At 43.0% G+C, this 18436-nt stretch overlaps 1 protein-coding gene across 4 annotated transcripts in view; it reads left to right on the top strand.

The window, feature by feature from the left end:
- Positions 1-9992, top strand: part of RAB27B (RAB27B, member RAS oncogene family) — a 45940-nt gene extending 35948 nt beyond the window's left edge. For 3 of the 4 annotated variants that reach the window (XM_072860326.1, XM_072860325.1, XM_072860324.1), the window contains 5 exons: positions 1541-1712; positions 4304-4389; positions 7174-7277; positions 8632-8755; positions 9625-9992. In XM_072860326.1, the coding sequence (XP_072716427.1) occupies positions 1560-1712; positions 4304-4389; positions 7174-7277; positions 8632-8755; positions 9625-9814 (657 nt within the window). In that variant the 5' untranslated portion in view covers positions 1541-1559 and the 3' untranslated portion in view covers positions 9815-9992. Of the gene's footprint in view, positions 1-1540; positions 1713-4303; positions 4390-5728; positions 5934-7173; positions 7278-8631; positions 8756-9624 lie in introns of those variants that run through there. The other variant, XM_072860327.1, reaches the window with a different exon arrangement.
- The last annotated feature ends 8444 nt before the right edge of the window (positions 9993-18436 follow it).

Here is an 18436-nt window from a genome sequence, read left to right as displayed (position 1 = left end):
TAATGGGAGCTTTAGGTTTAGGGTAATACAACACTCCCCTCAACTTAAAATAATAAAAAACCTTCTGGGGAAGCAGTCCGATTGGAGAAAGGGTGCTTCTCCTCTGGGTGAAGGCTTGGCCAGGCTGGGAAGTAATTTTATGAAGGTGCTCTGCTCAAGCTGGCTGTCCACGGCGTGGTTCTTGCAGGAGGTTGTGCTGGCAGACGGTATGCCTTGCTTCGGACGGAGGATGAACGTTTCTGTTGGTGGGAGCCCAGGTGACCCTGAACACAGGCTCTCGGTTGCATCGGCCAACCGGGAAAAGACCAAAGAGAAGACAATGCTGAAAAGCCGTCCCTCCTTTGTATCCGGCTTTCCCTCCCAAATACCTTGTGTCACTTGACTCAGCAGATTGGGAAAAGCCAGGAACTGTTGTGTGGGGCCATGAAAACCCCACGGAAACCATTTCTGCAGCATGCACTTTGCTCCGGGAGCTCCCGCCTGGGCTGTGAGGCAGCCTGGGTAAACAGGATAAAAATTTTCCTCTTTCTGCAAATTTGTGTTACTTTCTGACCTGTGTATTTGTTTTACAAGTGCTTAATGAGGTAGGCTTTGCTGCTTTTGTTCACTGCTACCTATAGAAAAGAGCCTACGCCTGCTATCGAGGCGTGTATGTTGGCTGTGGCTTTCTCCGGACGTTGGCCATTCTCAGGTGGCTCCCTGGGCTGCGGGAGATGGCCCCCGCTTGCCGTCACAGCAGCAGCTTAACCGAGGCGCGGAGCTGAACCCAGGCGGTGGGCTTGCCATCTGCTTTTCTTTCTTCTTCACTCTAATTAGTATCTGCAGCGTTTGATGAGGGGGTGGTTTTGGTTGTGTGCTTCCCAGAACAAGGCAGCTGCGGGTTCATCTGGTTATACGAGAGAGTAAACTGCATTTGGGCTCTCTCCTTTTATTAACAGTGGCCGGGAGATAATTGCTTACTCTGCTTGTTTAATTTGTTCTCTTAGGGGGAAAAAGGTAATTTTCAATTATCTCAATTATTTTCAATAATTTTCAATTATTTCAATTATTATAGAAAGGGAATTTCTTTCAAGATAAAAATACATAGCTCTGATAATGTCATGTCATGCTGGTTAGAGCTTGACCCCTGAGAAGGGTCCTTGCCATGGCTGAGTTTCCTTTTCACGCCTGTTTTTGCACTACCCTTCTTTTTTCAAACTCATAATAAATACTTTGAGCAGAAGGATTTAGCCCTAGGTTTCATAGCTATGTTCATTATAGGCCTTATTGTTATCCTCAGAACAATGTCCCAAACTCTTATCATTCTAAGCTTCAGTTTTATTTATTTAGAAAATTGAAAGTGTAAGTTGTATTATCTCCCGGCACCTGAACTGAAATTGCGAGTTGCGCTGCTGCTTTGCATTAGTGTTTTTCAAAATACACAATCATAACTTTCAACCCACAGCATTTCAATGAGCAAAAATAGAAATGAGGCAAAACCAAACAGTAAGGGAGTTTTGTTATCGTTAAATCTATTTTTTTTTTTCTCCTTTTTACGTAGGTTCCTAAAAATTAGCACTATGACTGATGGAGACTATGATTATCTGATCAAACTCCTGGCCCTCGGAGACTCTGGGGTTGGAAAAACAACGTTCCTGTACAGATACACTGATAACAAATTTAATCCAAAATTCATCACGACGGTAGGGATAGATTTTCGGGAAAAACGAGTGGTAAGTTGTCTCATACGAATGATACCACCTTTTTTCTTCATTCATTTCTGCTGAGAAGAAATTTTATGTAAATGTGTACTGCCTCTCTTACTATGGGGTATAGCATGTGCTGATAATGCTTTTCCTGGTCTGGTTTTTAGCTTAAGCAAGTCATAATTAGGAACTGGATAAAGGGGAAAAATGCCATCATCTTTATCCTGGTGTTGGATTGTAAAGTGGTTTATTGCACATTGGTCTAAAAGGATCTTTCCTAGAGCAGGTTTCCATAGTGCTAGTGAATGAGGTGTGTTTATGACTAGAAATAACTCTGGCCCCCAAACTCGGAATTTAAATAGAAGAGATGGAAACTTACAGAAGCACAGAAGTTTCAGCTTACTTCCAGATCACACAGTAATCTAGCGAAGGCACAAGAAGCGATTCCACCAGCTGGACCACGCTGCTCCTCTGAGTCTCTGCCAGCAGCAAGGCTGGAGGCTGAGCATACCGAGCCTGTGATCAGGAGTCCTTGTAGGTTAGGATCGATGTGCTGCTTAATGCAAGGTGTGCGAGCCTGCTCTTCCGTGCTTTTGTTTCTTGATGTTAAATAGAAGATGAGTGTCATTTGGGTGCTTTTTGTGGAAATGAGAGTGCACTCGTTTTGTTTTAATTTAATGTGACTAATGTATCTGCTCATAGATCCTGACAACTGATACAGGTTAAATATAGGGGACAAATTCGGCTTTCTAATAGGAATCCCTCTAGCTTGCTTGAACAGTAAAACCGTAATAAATACAAGATATTAGACCCTGGGCAATTATTTTAGTCATTTCCTTAATAAAAAGAAATGTAAATACTTGCCCAGTTGAAAGGTGGAGACCTCTTCAAATTTTTGTCTTTTTAACGTAACGTTTTAAGCTCCTGTTATTTCACTAGAATACCACGAAAAGATGGGCATCGCTTCCCCATGCACCTTCATCTTCCCTGGCAGCTTTTTCATGACTGCCAGTATATGTGGCTGCTGTGCCGAGTTCAGTTTTGCCATGGTGACAGGGGCGTGCAGGCTCTGCCTGGAAGATGGGGGTTCAAGAGTCCCCTGAATAAAAGAATTGTGGATCTGGATTCTGTCTTAAATTTGTCATAATCAGCACTACTCCAGGTTCAGGCCGGTTAAACGTGATGCTCAGGTCGGAGTGGAGCCTGGCTCCTTCTCTGCACTGTGGGATTGCACTGATGTAATAAGAGTAAAATATTAAAACCACAGTTTTATTGCAAGGAAATGTTTGAACATGCAAATTGCCGGAATACTCTTTCCCTGGCTGGTCAGACGCTCATTAATGTGTTTTGAACATGGGTGCTGGATTCTTTCCAGCAGGTTGAACTTTTCTGCTAAAGATCGCAGACAGATTTCTTCCGTAATTTTCCATTACTGTACATTTTGAGGTAAGATAGTTTATAAGTGTGGGAGAAACTACATCTTACATGAAATTACCAGCTTTGAAATGTCTTGAAGGTCTATCTAATAAATTGCCTTCTAAGAAAGAGATCCAAAAGGTTAAATATGTTTTTCTGTTGTGTAAAGGTCATATTAAAAAATGACCCTGTGAGATTCCTTGTTTATCACGCTCACTATTACAGGAACATGCTCCAGCAAAACCAGTTTAATTCACAAATGTGGTGCGGTTGATCCGTTGATTCTTTTCTGGTTTTCAGATTGGGCACCTGCCACAAAGGAAAGAAAGGCACGTTGCAGTCAGAAGCTACCCGTTGAAATGACAACCGTTTAAATAAGTCCACAGAATCACAGAATAGTCTAGGCTGGAACGGACCTCCAGAGGTCATCTAGTCCAACCACCAATTAATATTAACTTGGTTGTGCAGAACTAAATGTTGTATTTTACAGCCCAGGGAGGGCAGGTGAGGAAGCATTCTGCTTCCCCGAGTAACGTCAGTGCAGCCTCTGGATACAGACATGTCCATAAGGTCCATATTCTCTTGATCTAAATGCAAGGGCAATATTTGCCTGCTTTTAAAATTCTGCTAAACTACCTCAGGTAACAAAAACGGCTCATACTTATTTTATCCCTCTGTCTTTTACTGCACCAGCTAATTTACACGCTGTTTCTGTTTAATAAAGAATTGAGCCCCAGCGAAAGGTCACAGTGATTTCTTTAAGCACTGTGAGTTTGCAGTTGTAGTTGGTAAGGAAGTCATTAATGTCCAACAGAAGTTAATGAAGAAAAAATAGCGTTTTATAATAGTGGTTAATCCTGTCAGCCAGCTGTAAATTTTGTAAGAACAGCAATGAAACAGAACACAGACAGCTTGCTCAGCACAGTGCTATGCCAAGTTTTAAAGATTTGGTATCTGATTTGAAGTACTAAATATGACCAAAGTATCTTTAAAGTGCAGGTTTCATAGACATTTCATGTGGCTCCTGGGTTTTTAAATATTATTATAAGCAGCCCTCTGAAGTGGCTTTTAGAGGTAAGAGTCAGCTTTTACTGAAGGACTGAACTTTTACTTATTGCTTGCACAAAACAGAACAGTCTGTGACCCACGCGATGGATTTCAGTGTGTGCTGTACGGCTCTACTGATTTGACTCTCTCGTTAGGTATACAATAGCAGAGGACCAAATGGATCTCCAGGAAAAGCCTTCAAGGTACATCTCCAGCTTTGGGACACAGCCGGACAGGAAAGGTAACAGAATTCAGCTCATTGGAAAGCAGTTCTGAGTTTTTCACATTTCTGGGTAAACCATTAGTCCATTTGGGTGCAAAATATCAGAAATCCTCCTATTTTAGGACAAGAAGACTATCTTCCAGAAATAAAGTTTTTCTGACACTGCTTTGATGCAGCGATCAGAGGATCACAGAAAATAGGGCTGGAAGAACTGAAGGTGGTCTGCTCCCTGCCTCGGCAGCATGCTGCCTCGTTTCTGGCACACGTGGGTTATTGGGTTATTGCTTAGCTTTTTTGGTTTGTTTTGTGCTGTTATTTTGGCTTCTTAATACGTTTCTAATCTCCTCTTGAAGATACTGTATAATCTTCCTAAGTGTCTTGTTCTTATATTTCACATTTTTTCTGTTAGGCTGGATGGTCAGGCATATTTTGATGAAGGTGCACAGCACGCAGGACTGCATTGGCACGCACGTAGCCATCAGACTGAGGGAAGTGGTTATTCCCCTTTATGCAGCATTTCTGAGGCCACAGCTGGAGTACTGTTTCCATTCTTGGGACCTCCAGCGTGGGATACTTTGTACTGATAAACTGAAGTCCCGTGGAGTGCTGTTAGAACAGGTCAGGAGGCATACGATGATCTGGTGAGGGCCGATGTGCTAAGCCTGTTCGGTCTAAAGATGGGAAGACTAAGGGGAGGCTAATTGCTGTCTTCATCTACCCAGTGGGGAGAAGACAGAGCCACACTCTTCTCAGGCTCACAGCTAAAGGGCAAGAGGCGATGGTCACAAGCGGCAGCAAGGATATTCCAGCTAGGTAGAAGGACGCAAGTGTTGACCGTGAGAGTGGTTAAGCCCTGGAGCAGGTTGCTCTCGGAGGCTGTGCAGTCTGTGCTCTTGCAGGTGTTCACAACGCAGGTGGACAAGGTCCTGAGCAGTCTGATGCCTTCCTTAAGTCCTCTCCAGTTTATGTGCCCTGGGCTTGCTCAGACTTTTCTGTGATGAGCAAGCTTTCTGTTCTGTACTGCCCCAGGCTGGTTCCAGCCTCTCTCACCACCAGCATGCAAGTGGGATGGAGAATTCTAGTTCGAGTCTTACCAGTGCCAAGTAGTATGGAAGAATTGCTTGTTATCTTACTTTTATGGTTTTGGTTGTGTTTGCCTTCTTTGCAGCAGCATACCATGGAGGACATGTATTAAGTTCATGACTGACCAGATTCCTCCTTTGCAGAAGGATTCTTTTATCTAACCAGTTGTTCCCCATCTTCTGCGTGCATACTTGTTTGTTCTTTCCAAAGACCTTCTTGACTTGTCACTATTAAATTTGATCCTATTATATTTTTAAAGGGAGAAGAGTGTGTATGGCTTGCTTAAGCTTCCTGTGGCTAGTTACGTACACTGGTTTTCGCTATCATAAAGCGCGTGAGGTTGCCCTCAGGATGACTACTGATGTCATCTGTCAGCAAGGGAAGAAAATGCGACTCACACCTATTTGCTGTGTAATAGCGGTTGAAGAGCAGCAGGCTGAAGCGTTTGCCCAGTGGGGAGGAAGGAAAGTTGTGATGAGGCAGGTTTCATCGGAGTGAGCAGTGCAAATACCATGTGGGAGGGGTTGCTGCTGGATGAAAAGCAGAAGCAAGCTGAAATTTTGTGTCTGCATCTCTTTCCCTTACTCTCAAACACTGTTTGTGTGTACACCTCTGCAAGAGATTAAACATTTTGAGGCTACTCTTCCCCCCCCCCCCCCCCCCGCGGAAAAGAAACGCTAAAAGTAGTGTCAGGTATCTGACATGTTTCTGCAGAGAGCTTTTGTTTTAATTTTCATGGATGTGTGTCGTAAAATAGCAGTTACTGTTTCTGGTACTGCTGGTTTGTGCGAGATTATATAGTGCTGTTTTGTGACGTGCTCGATCCCTGTGATATAGAAAACACCAGAGTGCCATTGCACAGTTTTCCAGCACTGTTTCTTCACGTTTCTGATTTGAACAGGCTTGTGACCTTTTGGTGACAAACAGAGTTGCATTTCATGGGTTGTAGTTTCATCCAGCTCCACAGCTTTGCAGGAAGCCTGTGAACCGTGTCCCTTGTGAATGCACGCTTATGCAGGTCTGCTTACGGAGTGTGTGTCTAGAGCTCTGCCTGGAAAGGTTACCTTTTCCTTTTAGCTGAGCTTCACAGCAGATAGTCACAATCAAAAGCATGTAAACAGACACCTACTCTTCCTTTATTTTCTTTAATATTGGCTATATAGAGTACTGCACACCCATCAACGAAATGTGTGTAATCTTGGCAGGTGAATCCATTTCTGTCACTGATCTGTGGTACACTAAATGCTTCAGTATCTTTTTTTTTTTCTTTTAACCAACCCTTCTCTCTGTCTCTGTCTCACTCGTGGTTAAATCAGGCAGAATTTGAACTAATAGATTAGTCACTGACAATGTTTATATTCTCACATATAAGCTTCCTCTGGTAAATTACTAACACATTGATTAATAAATGTTGACTGGTGTGATGCATCATAGCTAAAATGACAGGCAAGGATTATTTTATTTTGTTTTTTACTTCCAAGGGAATGTATGTCCACTAAATCTCGCAGACTCTTCAGATTTCAAGATATTTTTTAAACAGAATTTTTGCACAAGCAATTCAGAAAAGCTTTACTTTATCTCTTCTTCCTTTACTCAGTTCAGGCTTCCCAGAAAAGTGCTTACCTTAGAGATCCCTTTGTATTATATATATTGTATGTATTATCACAATACAATTTGTATTAATAGAGCTATGTTGTCTTTTTTTTCTTCCACCTTCAGATTTCGAAGTCTCACCACAGCGTTTTTCAGAGATGCTATGGGCTTTTTACTAATGTTTGATCTTACCAGTCAACAGAGCTTCTTAAATGTCAGAAATTGGATGAGTAAGTAGAACCGTAGAGCTTGCATTTATCGGTTGACTTGAAGCTTTCTTGTGTATTTTGGGCTTTATGCGTGTCATTGTTTGTGAGCTGGAAAATGCTCAAAGAGAGTAGTTACGTCTAGTGCAGCCATAAGTGGGGTACTTGCAGCCTGTAATTTGGGGTGAAAGCTTCATCAAATTGGAAAGATACATGCTCTTCTTTTTTTTGTACAATAGACCGTTTGGGGCATATTCTTGATAATCTTGTTTGGATTTGGTACAGTTTGAATAAATCTGTTGCCTCTTGAAAATTCATGGTATTCGACACTTCCTTGGCCATACTTGTATGGCCTGTATATCATATTTTAGATGATATACAGGAGCTTGGAAACTGTACTTTGGCTGTTATCTTTAGGGTGTGTTTCCTATTTGTAAAGCAAAAGGCGATTCCTTCCTATCTGCTTTGAGGTTTAAATTAAAATTAAGATTGGGCTTTGAGGATTTGGTTTGAAAGCGCATAGTGTTTGCCGTTGTTGGTTTTCCTTCAGACAACAGCTAGACTAAAATTGGAACAACGGTTACATTCTTAAAGTTTGTTTTTAATTGAGGGTATTTAGAGTGCTGGAAGGACAGAGGCCAGTACATTTCCAGCTGGCAGTTTTCCAGCAAACAAGCTGAAGTGGGGATAACGTGAGAATCCAGATAGCTTTGTGAAAACAGCTCCGTCTTCTTCAGAGATTCCTTCTTCCTACTAAACAGTCCCTGTCATCACAACCTTCCACTGCTTACCAAGCTGAGTCTCTAATTTCTTCTGTGTATACTGCACCTTTTCAAGTCAGTCCCCTCAGGATTGAGGCAAGTATTACTCAGTTACTTACGAGGGGTGAGGCTGTGGACAGTACTTGTGCCTGGATCTTCAAATGGATAAAACTGCATTTAAACCATTGAGCGTATCCAAGAGAAAAACACCCTTGAGGATTTTGTCCTATACTTCTGAAGAGCTGCATTTACAGATGACGTGGGGTGTTGTTTGTACTTCCACAGTGTCCTTATGAGTCTTGTAGAATAAAAGTTGTGGCTGGTGGAGGTTCTCCTCTGCTAAAGCACTGTGTTCAGCACACCTCATTGCAGTTAAGTCTTGTTGTATGTTGGTAAAATAAATACTGGAAATAATTTTCTACTTCCTGTTTTGAAAAATTCCCCTTAGCAAGTAAATGTACGACAAGGAAATGTGTCTGGCGTGAAGTGGTTGACTGGTTAGTGTAGGATATTTTGAGGTGGGGAGCAGGAAAGGTATTTTGAATTATTTTGTCAACAACCTTGGTCTCTAAGGCGCTTCCAACGTTCTCTTAACTCATGTTTATTTTTGCTTCTAGGTCAGCTGCAAGCCAATGCATATTGTGAGAATCCAGATATAGTCTTAATTGGTAATAAAGCTGATTTATCAGACCAAAGGGAGGTAAATGAAAGGCAAGCAAAAGACCTGGCAGACAAATATGGGTAAGCACATTATGACAGAAGCTAAATTTAGTCGATAACTGTTGTAAGTTGTAGTTAATAAATAGTGCTGTGGGCAAAAAGAATGTGTATTTTTTTTTTTTTCCTTAGCTGCCTTTACTGTACAATGAGGGATGTTCAGAGAGAATGGGGCCAGCAGCAAAAGGCGGCCTGAGAGACTGTGAGGAGTAGTAAGCAAATTAGGCTTAAAAATAATAAAAGACTATTAAAGAGTTGCCTGCAGCCAGGTAAGGAGGACAGTGACACTGAGGAGAAGGTAGCTCATGCCAGATTTCATACGATGGAAGTGCCAGAGCAATTGATAATCTTTTCTTCTGAAAAAGATTATTTAGAAGGCAATATTCTGGATTCAAAGGGGATTTCAGAATGGAAACACATAAGTTAAGTTGTGCTTATAAGTAGACAGGAAGGGAGGGAGACAGTACTTACAGGGACTGCTAAATAGCAGTAGTTATAACCATCTGCCTAAAAAAAAGGTTTCTGGTATGTTCTGTGGTCCCTGCAATTTTCTGTAATGCAGACCTAGGTTTCTCTTTAAAATAGACTTTCTGGTTGCCTGAAAGACTTTTTCAGCCAAGGTTTGTGCTGATGTTATCACAATTTGAAGTCAAAATGCCAGGATACATTTTGTAAATTAATGTGGCGTTTTTGCGCTCATGTCCTCATGCCACCCTGTGCTAGGAACAGGAGTTTGGGTCCTGTCCAGCAAGGAAATAGAGTCCCGACAAACCCGAAGTCTGTCCCATTCATTTCATTGCCGCTAAACCCACCTGCACTGAGAGTGTTACAAAGAGTTGAGTCTTGGTTGTCTTGAAAAATCTCTCCAGCAAACCTTTTCCTTTCCACCGTAGCATACCGTACTTCGAAACAAGTGCTGCTACCGGACAGAACGTGGAGAAGGCTGTGGACACGCTTCTGGACTTGATAATGAAGCGTATGGAGCAGTGCGTGGACAAGACACAGGTCTCTGACACAGCCAACGGAGGAAGCTCGGGAAAGCTAGATTCAGCAAAACCAGAGGAGAAAAAGTGTGCCTGCTAAACGTCACCTCTAAACTGTGAGAACCAATGAGAATACTTCATCAGAATATGGCTGACCTACCACCAAATTCAAACCGGCTCTCTTGAGCCTGCACAGAAGCAAAATTACATTGTTTTATTGGGATTGTGCATTTTTCTCCAAAGAACTGGTTTAAAACTAAAAGCTGTGTTTCAGTGAGGCTCTTGTGCTGAAATGATTCTTCCTGATACGGTGCCATCTTCACGGAAAACTCTCCCACCTCTTCTTCCCCACTCCTTTTCCCCCAGCCCTCATCTTTATTTTTCATGCGATCAGGATACTGAATAGAGGAAAGTAGCTTTATTTTTTTAAAAAAGGAGGGAAAGAACCTATTGTCTGCATACACTGGATATTGAAATTAAAATGGAGGTGGGTGGTTTTCTAGGTCTGTGCCATTTTTCCACAGAATCCCGTTTCTTTATAATTCTTAATCTGCATCAGGGACCATGTGTTTTCTAAGGCAGAGATACAAAAGATTTTATGTGGCCTATTAAGAAAAGCTTTTATCACTTGCACAGAGTAAGCAATGCTGTGAATCTGTCCTGACTGAACCACTGAGGCGGTGGTTGGGGGGGCGGGGGGGTGTGTGTGTTTTGGGTTTGGGGGCAGGAAGTAGGGCATTTAATTTAAAAAAAAAAAAAAAAAATTATCAGGGAATTGTGCAGCATTGCTTGTGTTGCCAATAATCCAAGCAGGGATTGGAACGTTATGGGAAAAAGTGTGGAGAGGGATTCTGACACTGCAGGGACAGTTTATAAAGAAGAGAGTATAGTGTATGGGAACAGAGATAAACTATATTTTATGAAACAACTTTTTACCATTAGCAAGAAATATTCTCCTCTCCTCAACTTAAGAAAAGTATCCTTTTTCTTCTTTTTCTCTGGGTAACTGCATATCGCAGGTAGGACATAGGAAAGAACTTGTGGCTGTTTGCACTGCCTAGAAGGGAACTGTAAACTCCGCTGTGCTGAGAGAGCCTCTAAGTTATCACTACAGCTTTGTCGGGTCCTCTGTATGCTTAGGTTTTCAACAGAGGACAGCTTTCTCATACCCTTAAATTCTCTGCAAGAGGGCAAAGTGGAAAAAATGTGATGTGGGGACTTGGAATGATGAGAGTCCAGAATATGGGACTGACTAGATAAAGTGTGTTGCAGAAGTTTGCAGGTATCTCGGTGCAGGGGGTAGAAGTTGCTGTGTTGGTGTGCTGCAGCGGAAGGGTGCAATGCAAAAGATTTCTTCTACAGGTGAAAGCAAGTTCTAGTGAAATAGCAAGTTGCTTATCACAAAGACAGACAAAACCAGGAAAAAAATAAAGAAAAATACTACATTTATAAGTGTAGATCATTTTCTAACCCAAGTTACAGCATATTTATTAGTCTACCCTGTCCTTTTTTGTAGAATAACCGTTCTGTTTTTATTCAGGTGGTACTTAAAGGTCTATTTGTGTTTATTGCGCTTTAAGCTACTTTCAAATCACTTGGAAGGGTGCAGATTGGGGGGTAAAAACAGATCTCTTTACAAGTCAAGCTTAATTGGTTGGGTTGGCAGGATTGCGGACTTTCATTTATTTAAATGTTTTCAGCTTTGATTGATTCAAAATTGCAAACTTTATGAATAGCAAGCTCATAAAGTGTTTCAGTGCTTCCCAGAAATGGAGCATTTACCAGATTCACTGCTGAAAAAATAACAGGTTTTTCTGCCCAGCTCCTAAAACTATGTTTACTTGATGATTTGGCATGTTAACAGGGCAGATGGTACATCCGTAGGAGCAGCCCCACTGGGTGAGTAACCAAATAGCTGCAATTACCATGCCAGGAATCTAACTTGCAGGCTGTAAAGATTATGGAAGTGATAGACTATACCTAAGGCTATATATAGTGTATACTATACAAACAGGTATAATGCAGGTCCTTTTATAGGCTATAAATAGTCCTAACACCTCAAGAGGTGGAAAAGCTGTTGTGGTAGTCAACGGGTGATTTCCCAGGTAGGAGATGTAAGTAGACTGTTAGCAAGCAGGCTGATATTCAGATAGGTTCCTCAGGTAACTCGGATATGTAGACTGGATTTTCTTTGAAGTGAAGTTGTATTGCTTTTTAATATGTAGCATAAAACGTAAACTTAATTAAAAAAAGAATTGTAATATGTCTTGAATTCCTGAAAATGGTGATCTGAGGAGCTCCCTGTCTCGCTTTCAAAGAAATCTCTCGCGTCGTGGCATCAGATTTTTGTCCGTTGAACAGGAGTGAAAGAAGTTGCTAAGAATGGTAAATTACCAACAGTCAACCAAAGCGCATTTGCCAGAGCCGCGCAAGTATAGCTTGCCTAAAAGCTGTTACAAAGCTGAAAGTGACTTCAGTAGCAGACGGATTCATACAAAGGTGTGTAAAATCCCAAACCTTGCGCTGCTTCAAGGCACTTTGATGAAGCTCAGTTGCTTCTGTTTATCTCTTCACCTACTGAAACTAGCACACTTTAATAATAATTTAAAAGAGAAAAAAAATAATAGAGCAGTGATACCCAGAACAGTTTGGTCTGGAGGAAGGTTTCTCCTAACCTTGCCAGTGAGCTTCAGTGACTGTGCATTGTCAGAGCTGGTGGTCGCTTACCAGGGATCTCTGTTCCCTAAGGATACAGTCTCTGAAACTCCCCAGCGCGGATGGAGCGAGCGCATGGCCAGCCCTTGCAGCCCAGCGTTGCTCGAGCGGTCCGTTTAGGAACGAAAGGAAAATGTTCCTTTAGGAAACATTTTCGTTTAGGAACGAAAGGTAAAAATTCCATTGCTTGGTTTGTATATTTATACTTGCTACTATGAGAAACTGATGATTATTCTGTGTTTTAAAGAAAAAAGAAATCTGTGGATGCATGTGAAACTATTATCCCAAAAGGATTTTCCTATCAAAACTTTGTTTGGAGGAAAGGAAGAGAAGTTTAAACGTGTTTCCTTTCCTGGTAGGCGGTATAGTAGCTCTCAGTTATTAAATTAAGAAAAGAGGAACATGATAAGTGATTGTAAATGGCTCCTAACAGCTTTGTTGTTTATCAGGTTAACTCTCTTTGCAAAAAACTAGATGATGAACTCTTACTAAAAATCGCCTTCTGTCCCCTCTCCACCATCATTTGACTCTTGCTCCATTTTTATTTTCTTCATAACTATTCCCCTTAGGTTTCACACGCCCACCGGCAGATTCACATTCTTATACGTCCACTTGGCGACGTCCGTCTGTCTTCCTGCAGCGTCACAGCTCTTGCGAACCCCCGCTGAGCAACTGCAGCCCTGCACAGATGACTCAGGGCCACTCCTTGCTGCTGTGGTAGGAACTGAAAGCGATAGCAGTGTTAAGGTTCACAAGTTCTGTGTAATACCCAGGAAATAATGGTAACTGCAGCAAAGAAGGAACACTACAAGGGGGCTACTCGCAGTCTTACAGAGCCGTGCCTGCATCAAAGGAACTTTTCTGTCCCACATGCTGGGAGACCCTCTCTCAGTTCTACCTAGTATCCACTTTCTGGTTGAAGGGCTTTCCTTCACTTCTGCCGTAGCTCTGTAACGGTTCCCTTTAAGTAATTTTTCCAGCTGCAGCATGGTGAGCTGGATGCACAGTGAGCCCCTGCTAGCTGCTTGCGACCTGCTGGGAAAGAGCTGGCGGGGCGGTGCGGCCCAGCCGAGTCACCCGTACGGTGGGTAGTGCCATCCTGCCTACGGGCTGCTGTGATGCCAGTGAGGCGCAGCATCTTGGCACAGCACTTTTCTAGTTGCAGCTCTTCTGACTGCACTGTGAACTCCTGAATGTATCCCTCGCTGGAGCCACATATCCTACCGTTTTCATCCTTTCCGCACTCCTGTTGCTCGAAGCGTTTCACTTTGACACGTTCAGTCCTATAAGTTCCTCCAGGACACCGGCCTGGGAGATGAATTTGCTTTCACTTTATGTCTCTGGTAGGACATAGCCTCATCCCATCCCATCCCACTAGAACTTCAATCCAGATTCTGCTGTTGCAAAATTTGATGATACAGATTTGAATTGGAAGTAGGGCGTTTGCTTTTGAGCACAATTACAGCTTGTTTGCAAGCCTGCTAGGTATGCCGCATCTCCAGGGCTGGAGAGGGAGAGAAGGTCCTATGATGCTTTATCCAGGGTGAGACTAAAAATTAAATGTCAGTGCAGGTATTCTAACCCTGCGGGCTTTTGTCTTGAATTTCGGTCCAGGTGCTAGTTTCTCAAGGTCTCTTTTTGTGTCCTTTTAGAAATACCTTTTTTCAGTTTTCCAGTATCCCTCCAGTAAAGTGCTCTTGCTGCAGATTTTATTGCACAGCATGTGTGGTAATTTCTGAACGGAACGGTGCTGTGCACTGACAAAGGTGATGGTAATACCCATCCTGCAGAGCTGCGACTTGCAGGATCTTACGCTGAGAGGAATTTTCATTTCCTTTTCTCTCTGCATAGTTCTGCCTTCCTCGTCTCCAGCAGCCATCTCAGGCTGTGACATTTACCAAGACAGTTCAAGTTACTTGACTTCTTGTTGAATCCGTTCCCTTAATCCTCTTGGCGTGTCCCAGTTAACTCGCGTATACAGCGTAACGGCGTTAACACCTCTTGTCTCGTCCTTAGAGCTCACCGTAGTCCATTCTTCTTCCTGATCTACAGGTATTTTTGTCCCCCCAGTTTTAAGCATGAATGTAAAAATGTGGCATCACAGAAATGTTAAGACTCTATGCTAGAGTAGTGCTGGAGTGCTGACCTATGGCTGTAGGCACTGCAGTGATCCCCTGGTTGCGGCTCCTTCTGTTCACCTGCAGCCTTTCGCTCAGCGTGTCTTGGTGGAAGAAATGCGTCCCCTATCCGTTGCTAAATATTTGCATTGCCAAAGTGCGGTGCCAAAGCCTGGTGTTGCCGCTCCGTTTCTGAACTGCCACGTTTAGTGAATTCAGAGCCTGGGGGTAATGCTCGGAGGAGCGAGGAAACTTCCAGTCAGCAGGGAATGTCTTTAAGCTGATGTTGCTGCTCTTACTCTGCCATTCGTGCATCCTTTGCTGACCTTGCCCTCAGCTTCCCCGGCCCCTCACCTTGGAGCAGCAGTGCCAAGACCTTCTTCAGGAATGCAAGAAAGCAAATGTGCTGTTGTCAAATGGGAGTTTTGGGGTTTTTTTTGATGCATACATTGAAAGTACCTTTTCGGCTGTAGAGATGGCTCCAGCAGTGCATTTATACTGCCCGTGTTCACGTTACGCCACTGTGGTGCCTCGAGCCCTGCTACCAGGTGGGCAAGGGGAGATGCGAGCCAGTGCCAGGGCAGGGTCCTGTGCTGCTTTGCATCCTCAGGAATAAAACAAATTACCTGCGGAGACAGGCGGAGGGGTGGGAATACCTAGGGCTGGCTGGAAATTGCAGGATAGAAGTGGTACTAAAGGCAACATGCTTTAGATAAGAGAAATACCCTTAAATGTTTACAGTGTTTACCAGAGAGCCCAGTTCTCACAGTTAACTTAAGCTTGTGTGTAAGTGCTTGGCTGAGTGGGGTCTGGAGTGTCTCTGTGAAGTAAGGAGCTATTGTCAGGGCAAAACAACTAGAGCGAAAATGGTGTAAAACGAACAAAAAACTGCACAGAAGTACCTACTCCATGAACATACAGATGTGAACGAGCTTATTTTTATTATTTTATTTTAAATATTGCCCAGCCGTGAAGAAAATTATTCCATCAACTGAAAAAGGCCAGGAGAGTATTAATGACTATTCTTCAGCGCACAGTTTTTAGACGCTTAAGCAGATGCTCTCCAGAAGGCCTTACAGGGTCTGTTGCTGACATGTACCAATACCCGTTCAGAGCCATGAGAGCGTTAGGGGGCCAGGAGACAGCGCGTGGCACACCGTATAGTTCAGGCTTCACAGTCATTTAAGCTTCTGCTCTCATTTTATGAAATATTTTTATCTGTGATCAGCTAGTGAGGTGTGGTTTGTTTTTTTTTTTCCCCTTGTTCTAATGACTCATTTCCAAATAAAAGGATTTAGCAGGGGACCGACTCTCCGCTCAGCCAAGGGCCCTGCTCTGCCCCGGCAGGTACCAAACTGCAGTTGCAGCGGAGGGCTGCAGCTCTGGGCTGTCCTTGCAGAGCAGCACATCCTCCTTTCTCAGCCCCTGGCTGATGCGGTTTCCCCACTTCACCATCTCTTCTTCCAGCCAGGGCGCTGCCGGCTTGGAGCCTGGGCCAAGTCCTGAGCCCGGCATCCAGCTCAGCGCCCGCCTGCCCCGGGAGAGGTACTGGCACTAGAGAAAACCTTAAGTAACTCTTGTCTTTTCTATAGCCTTTGCCTTCTGTGGCTTTTTACAGACATTTGCAAGAGGAAAGGTATTTGCTTCTCTAAAAAACCAAAAAAAAAGGAAAAAAAGAGGGGGTCTGGGTGCCTGAAACATGCTCTTTTAAAAAAAAAATAAAAAAAGGAGACATAAGGCAGGAACAGGCAATTTGCTGACTGCTCACATGGCTGAGACTGGCAGTAAGTACGATGTAGCAAAAGACATTTGAGAGTAGCTGCCATTTCCTTGCTGTCTTGGTAACTTTATAAAAACTGATTGCCTTAACTGTTTTCTGAAGGCTACATCTTATTTAACATTCTGAATGTGTAAAGGATCATATATATGTTTACATTTTAGAGGATTGGCTCACGTAAGAAACTTTCTTAAAAGTTGTATAAGGTGTGATTTTGATACCTGCTCCATAGTGACTCTTTGGGACTGTTGCAAGGTAAGAGGTTTTATCTCCTAGAACTATTTCAATCCATGGCTATAACTAAAGTTTTCAGCCTAAACTTTAAAAAAAAAAAATAAAATCTGGAGCTGTTATTTTAAAATTTGTGTTCTTGGCACTGTAACTGAAGAAAAGCAGCAAGTGTAAAAATAACCTCAAGTGACTGTTGTTTTTATACAGGTGTGAATGCTGTAGGAGTTTCAGACCAGGCTCTGATCTTACTTTTTGTCTCCTTTTCTTTGTGTTGTAACTGATGTGAAGCTGTAAAAATGTGTAGTTTTTTACCTGACTGCTAGGAGACCTGGCTTGAGACATCTTTAAAGAGAAAGCCAAATTTTCACAGCTTCTTTCCTGTCTTAATTCTACTTCAAACATCAATTCAATTCCCCCCCCCAAAAAAAAAAACCAACCCACATACCCATATAGGATAAGTTTTGCGTTTGTTTTTTTTTTTTTTTCTCCAGAGGATGCTGTTGACTTGGGACTATTCCCTTTGATGCTGGGCAGATCTGTTTCTAACTTACCATTATTATTTCTATCTAAACTAGTTAAAGGCAACAGAGGAAATGATTCTTTGCTATGTGCTTTTGTTCCATACGGTTACCTAGTTAGAACATAACTTTAGAAAGTAGACCCTAAAGTTGTCCATCCTCATCACGCAATAGGGCTTAATGGACAAACTGTGTATTAGAAGCAGCCTGTTGTATCTTACTCCACTTATGGAAGTTAAATGGTTCTTCTTTGGTTTTGTTAAGGTATCTTTCACCTTCCGGATAAACACTAAGCATCCCCTCTCAATTACCTTTTAAGTGTTTCCTTCTGTTATGCTACTGTAAGCATGTTTTATGTTTGTCTTCAACAGATCTGTGCTATGCCTAGTGCTATGAGTGTGACTGAAACTACCTTGAACACAAATAGTATTTTTTATTATAGATGCCCCTTGATCGGACCGTGGCGCTTACTTACCGATGTTAATGTCACTCTCTTGTACCAAAGTACCTGTGGCTTCGAACCATGCTGTCAACTGATTCACTGGTGTCTGGGTTTGTGTAATACAGCTGAGGAATGTATCCTGTGACTCAGTTTCTGCACTGTTATTTTCAGAATAAAAGTACATTTTTAAATCCCGTGTCTCAGCTGTTTTGGGGGGAAGCAGAGGCTTCTCCCTAAGAGGTAGAGCTTAGCTATGCAGCATTACCAATCTGTCAGCTTAGGAAAACAAGTGGAGGACCAGGGAAAGAGGGGCAGGGCTTTTCAGGCTGGCCGAGGGTCGCTCGGGGTGCGTTGGCAAACCTCGCCGTGGGTCAGCACCCAGCCTGCCCCGTGGCAGCTCAGCGTTGGCACCCTGACTTCAAGTTGAGCTTAGTTTCTCCCCAGGGAGAGGGATGGGTGAGGAGTGACCGCCAGCTCCTTGCCCTCCCTTGGCAGGGAAATGGTACAATTTACAAAGCTCAACCTCTTACATGGTGACTAAGTAAGTATAACCCGGCAGGCTGCGCTGCCCGCGCCTGCCCAAACACACAGCCTGCCTCACCCTGGTGTGAAGCAGGTGCCAAGCTTTTATTTGCACCTTAACCCAGTTAATCCCAGAGTGACACCATGTATGAATAATGTATCTAAAGTTAGGTAAGAAAAGGAACAAAGTGAAACTTAGTACCTTTAAGCCTTATTTAAGGATCACCACCTTTATTTTTTTTTTCCCCAAAAAGCTGCTCTGTCTGTATGTCAGGGATTAGAAGACAGGCCAGAGACATGGCAGTTCCCTCTGCCCCACAGTGCAGAGGTAAGCGTGAGCGTGCAAAGCCGCTGTCACTCCCCTGGGGACACCTCTGAACAGAGGACTGCTGACCACCGC

This window comes from Ciconia boyciana, chromosome 4 (genome assembly GCF_034638445.1).
Source record: "Ciconia boyciana chromosome 4, ASM3463844v1, whole genome shotgun sequence".
Classification (NCBI taxonomy): Eukaryota; Metazoa; Chordata; class Aves; order Ciconiiformes; family Ciconiidae; genus Ciconia; species Ciconia boyciana.
The sequence above is the reverse complement of the archived record's forward strand: the minus strand, read 5'-3'. Positions and strand labels throughout refer to the sequence as shown.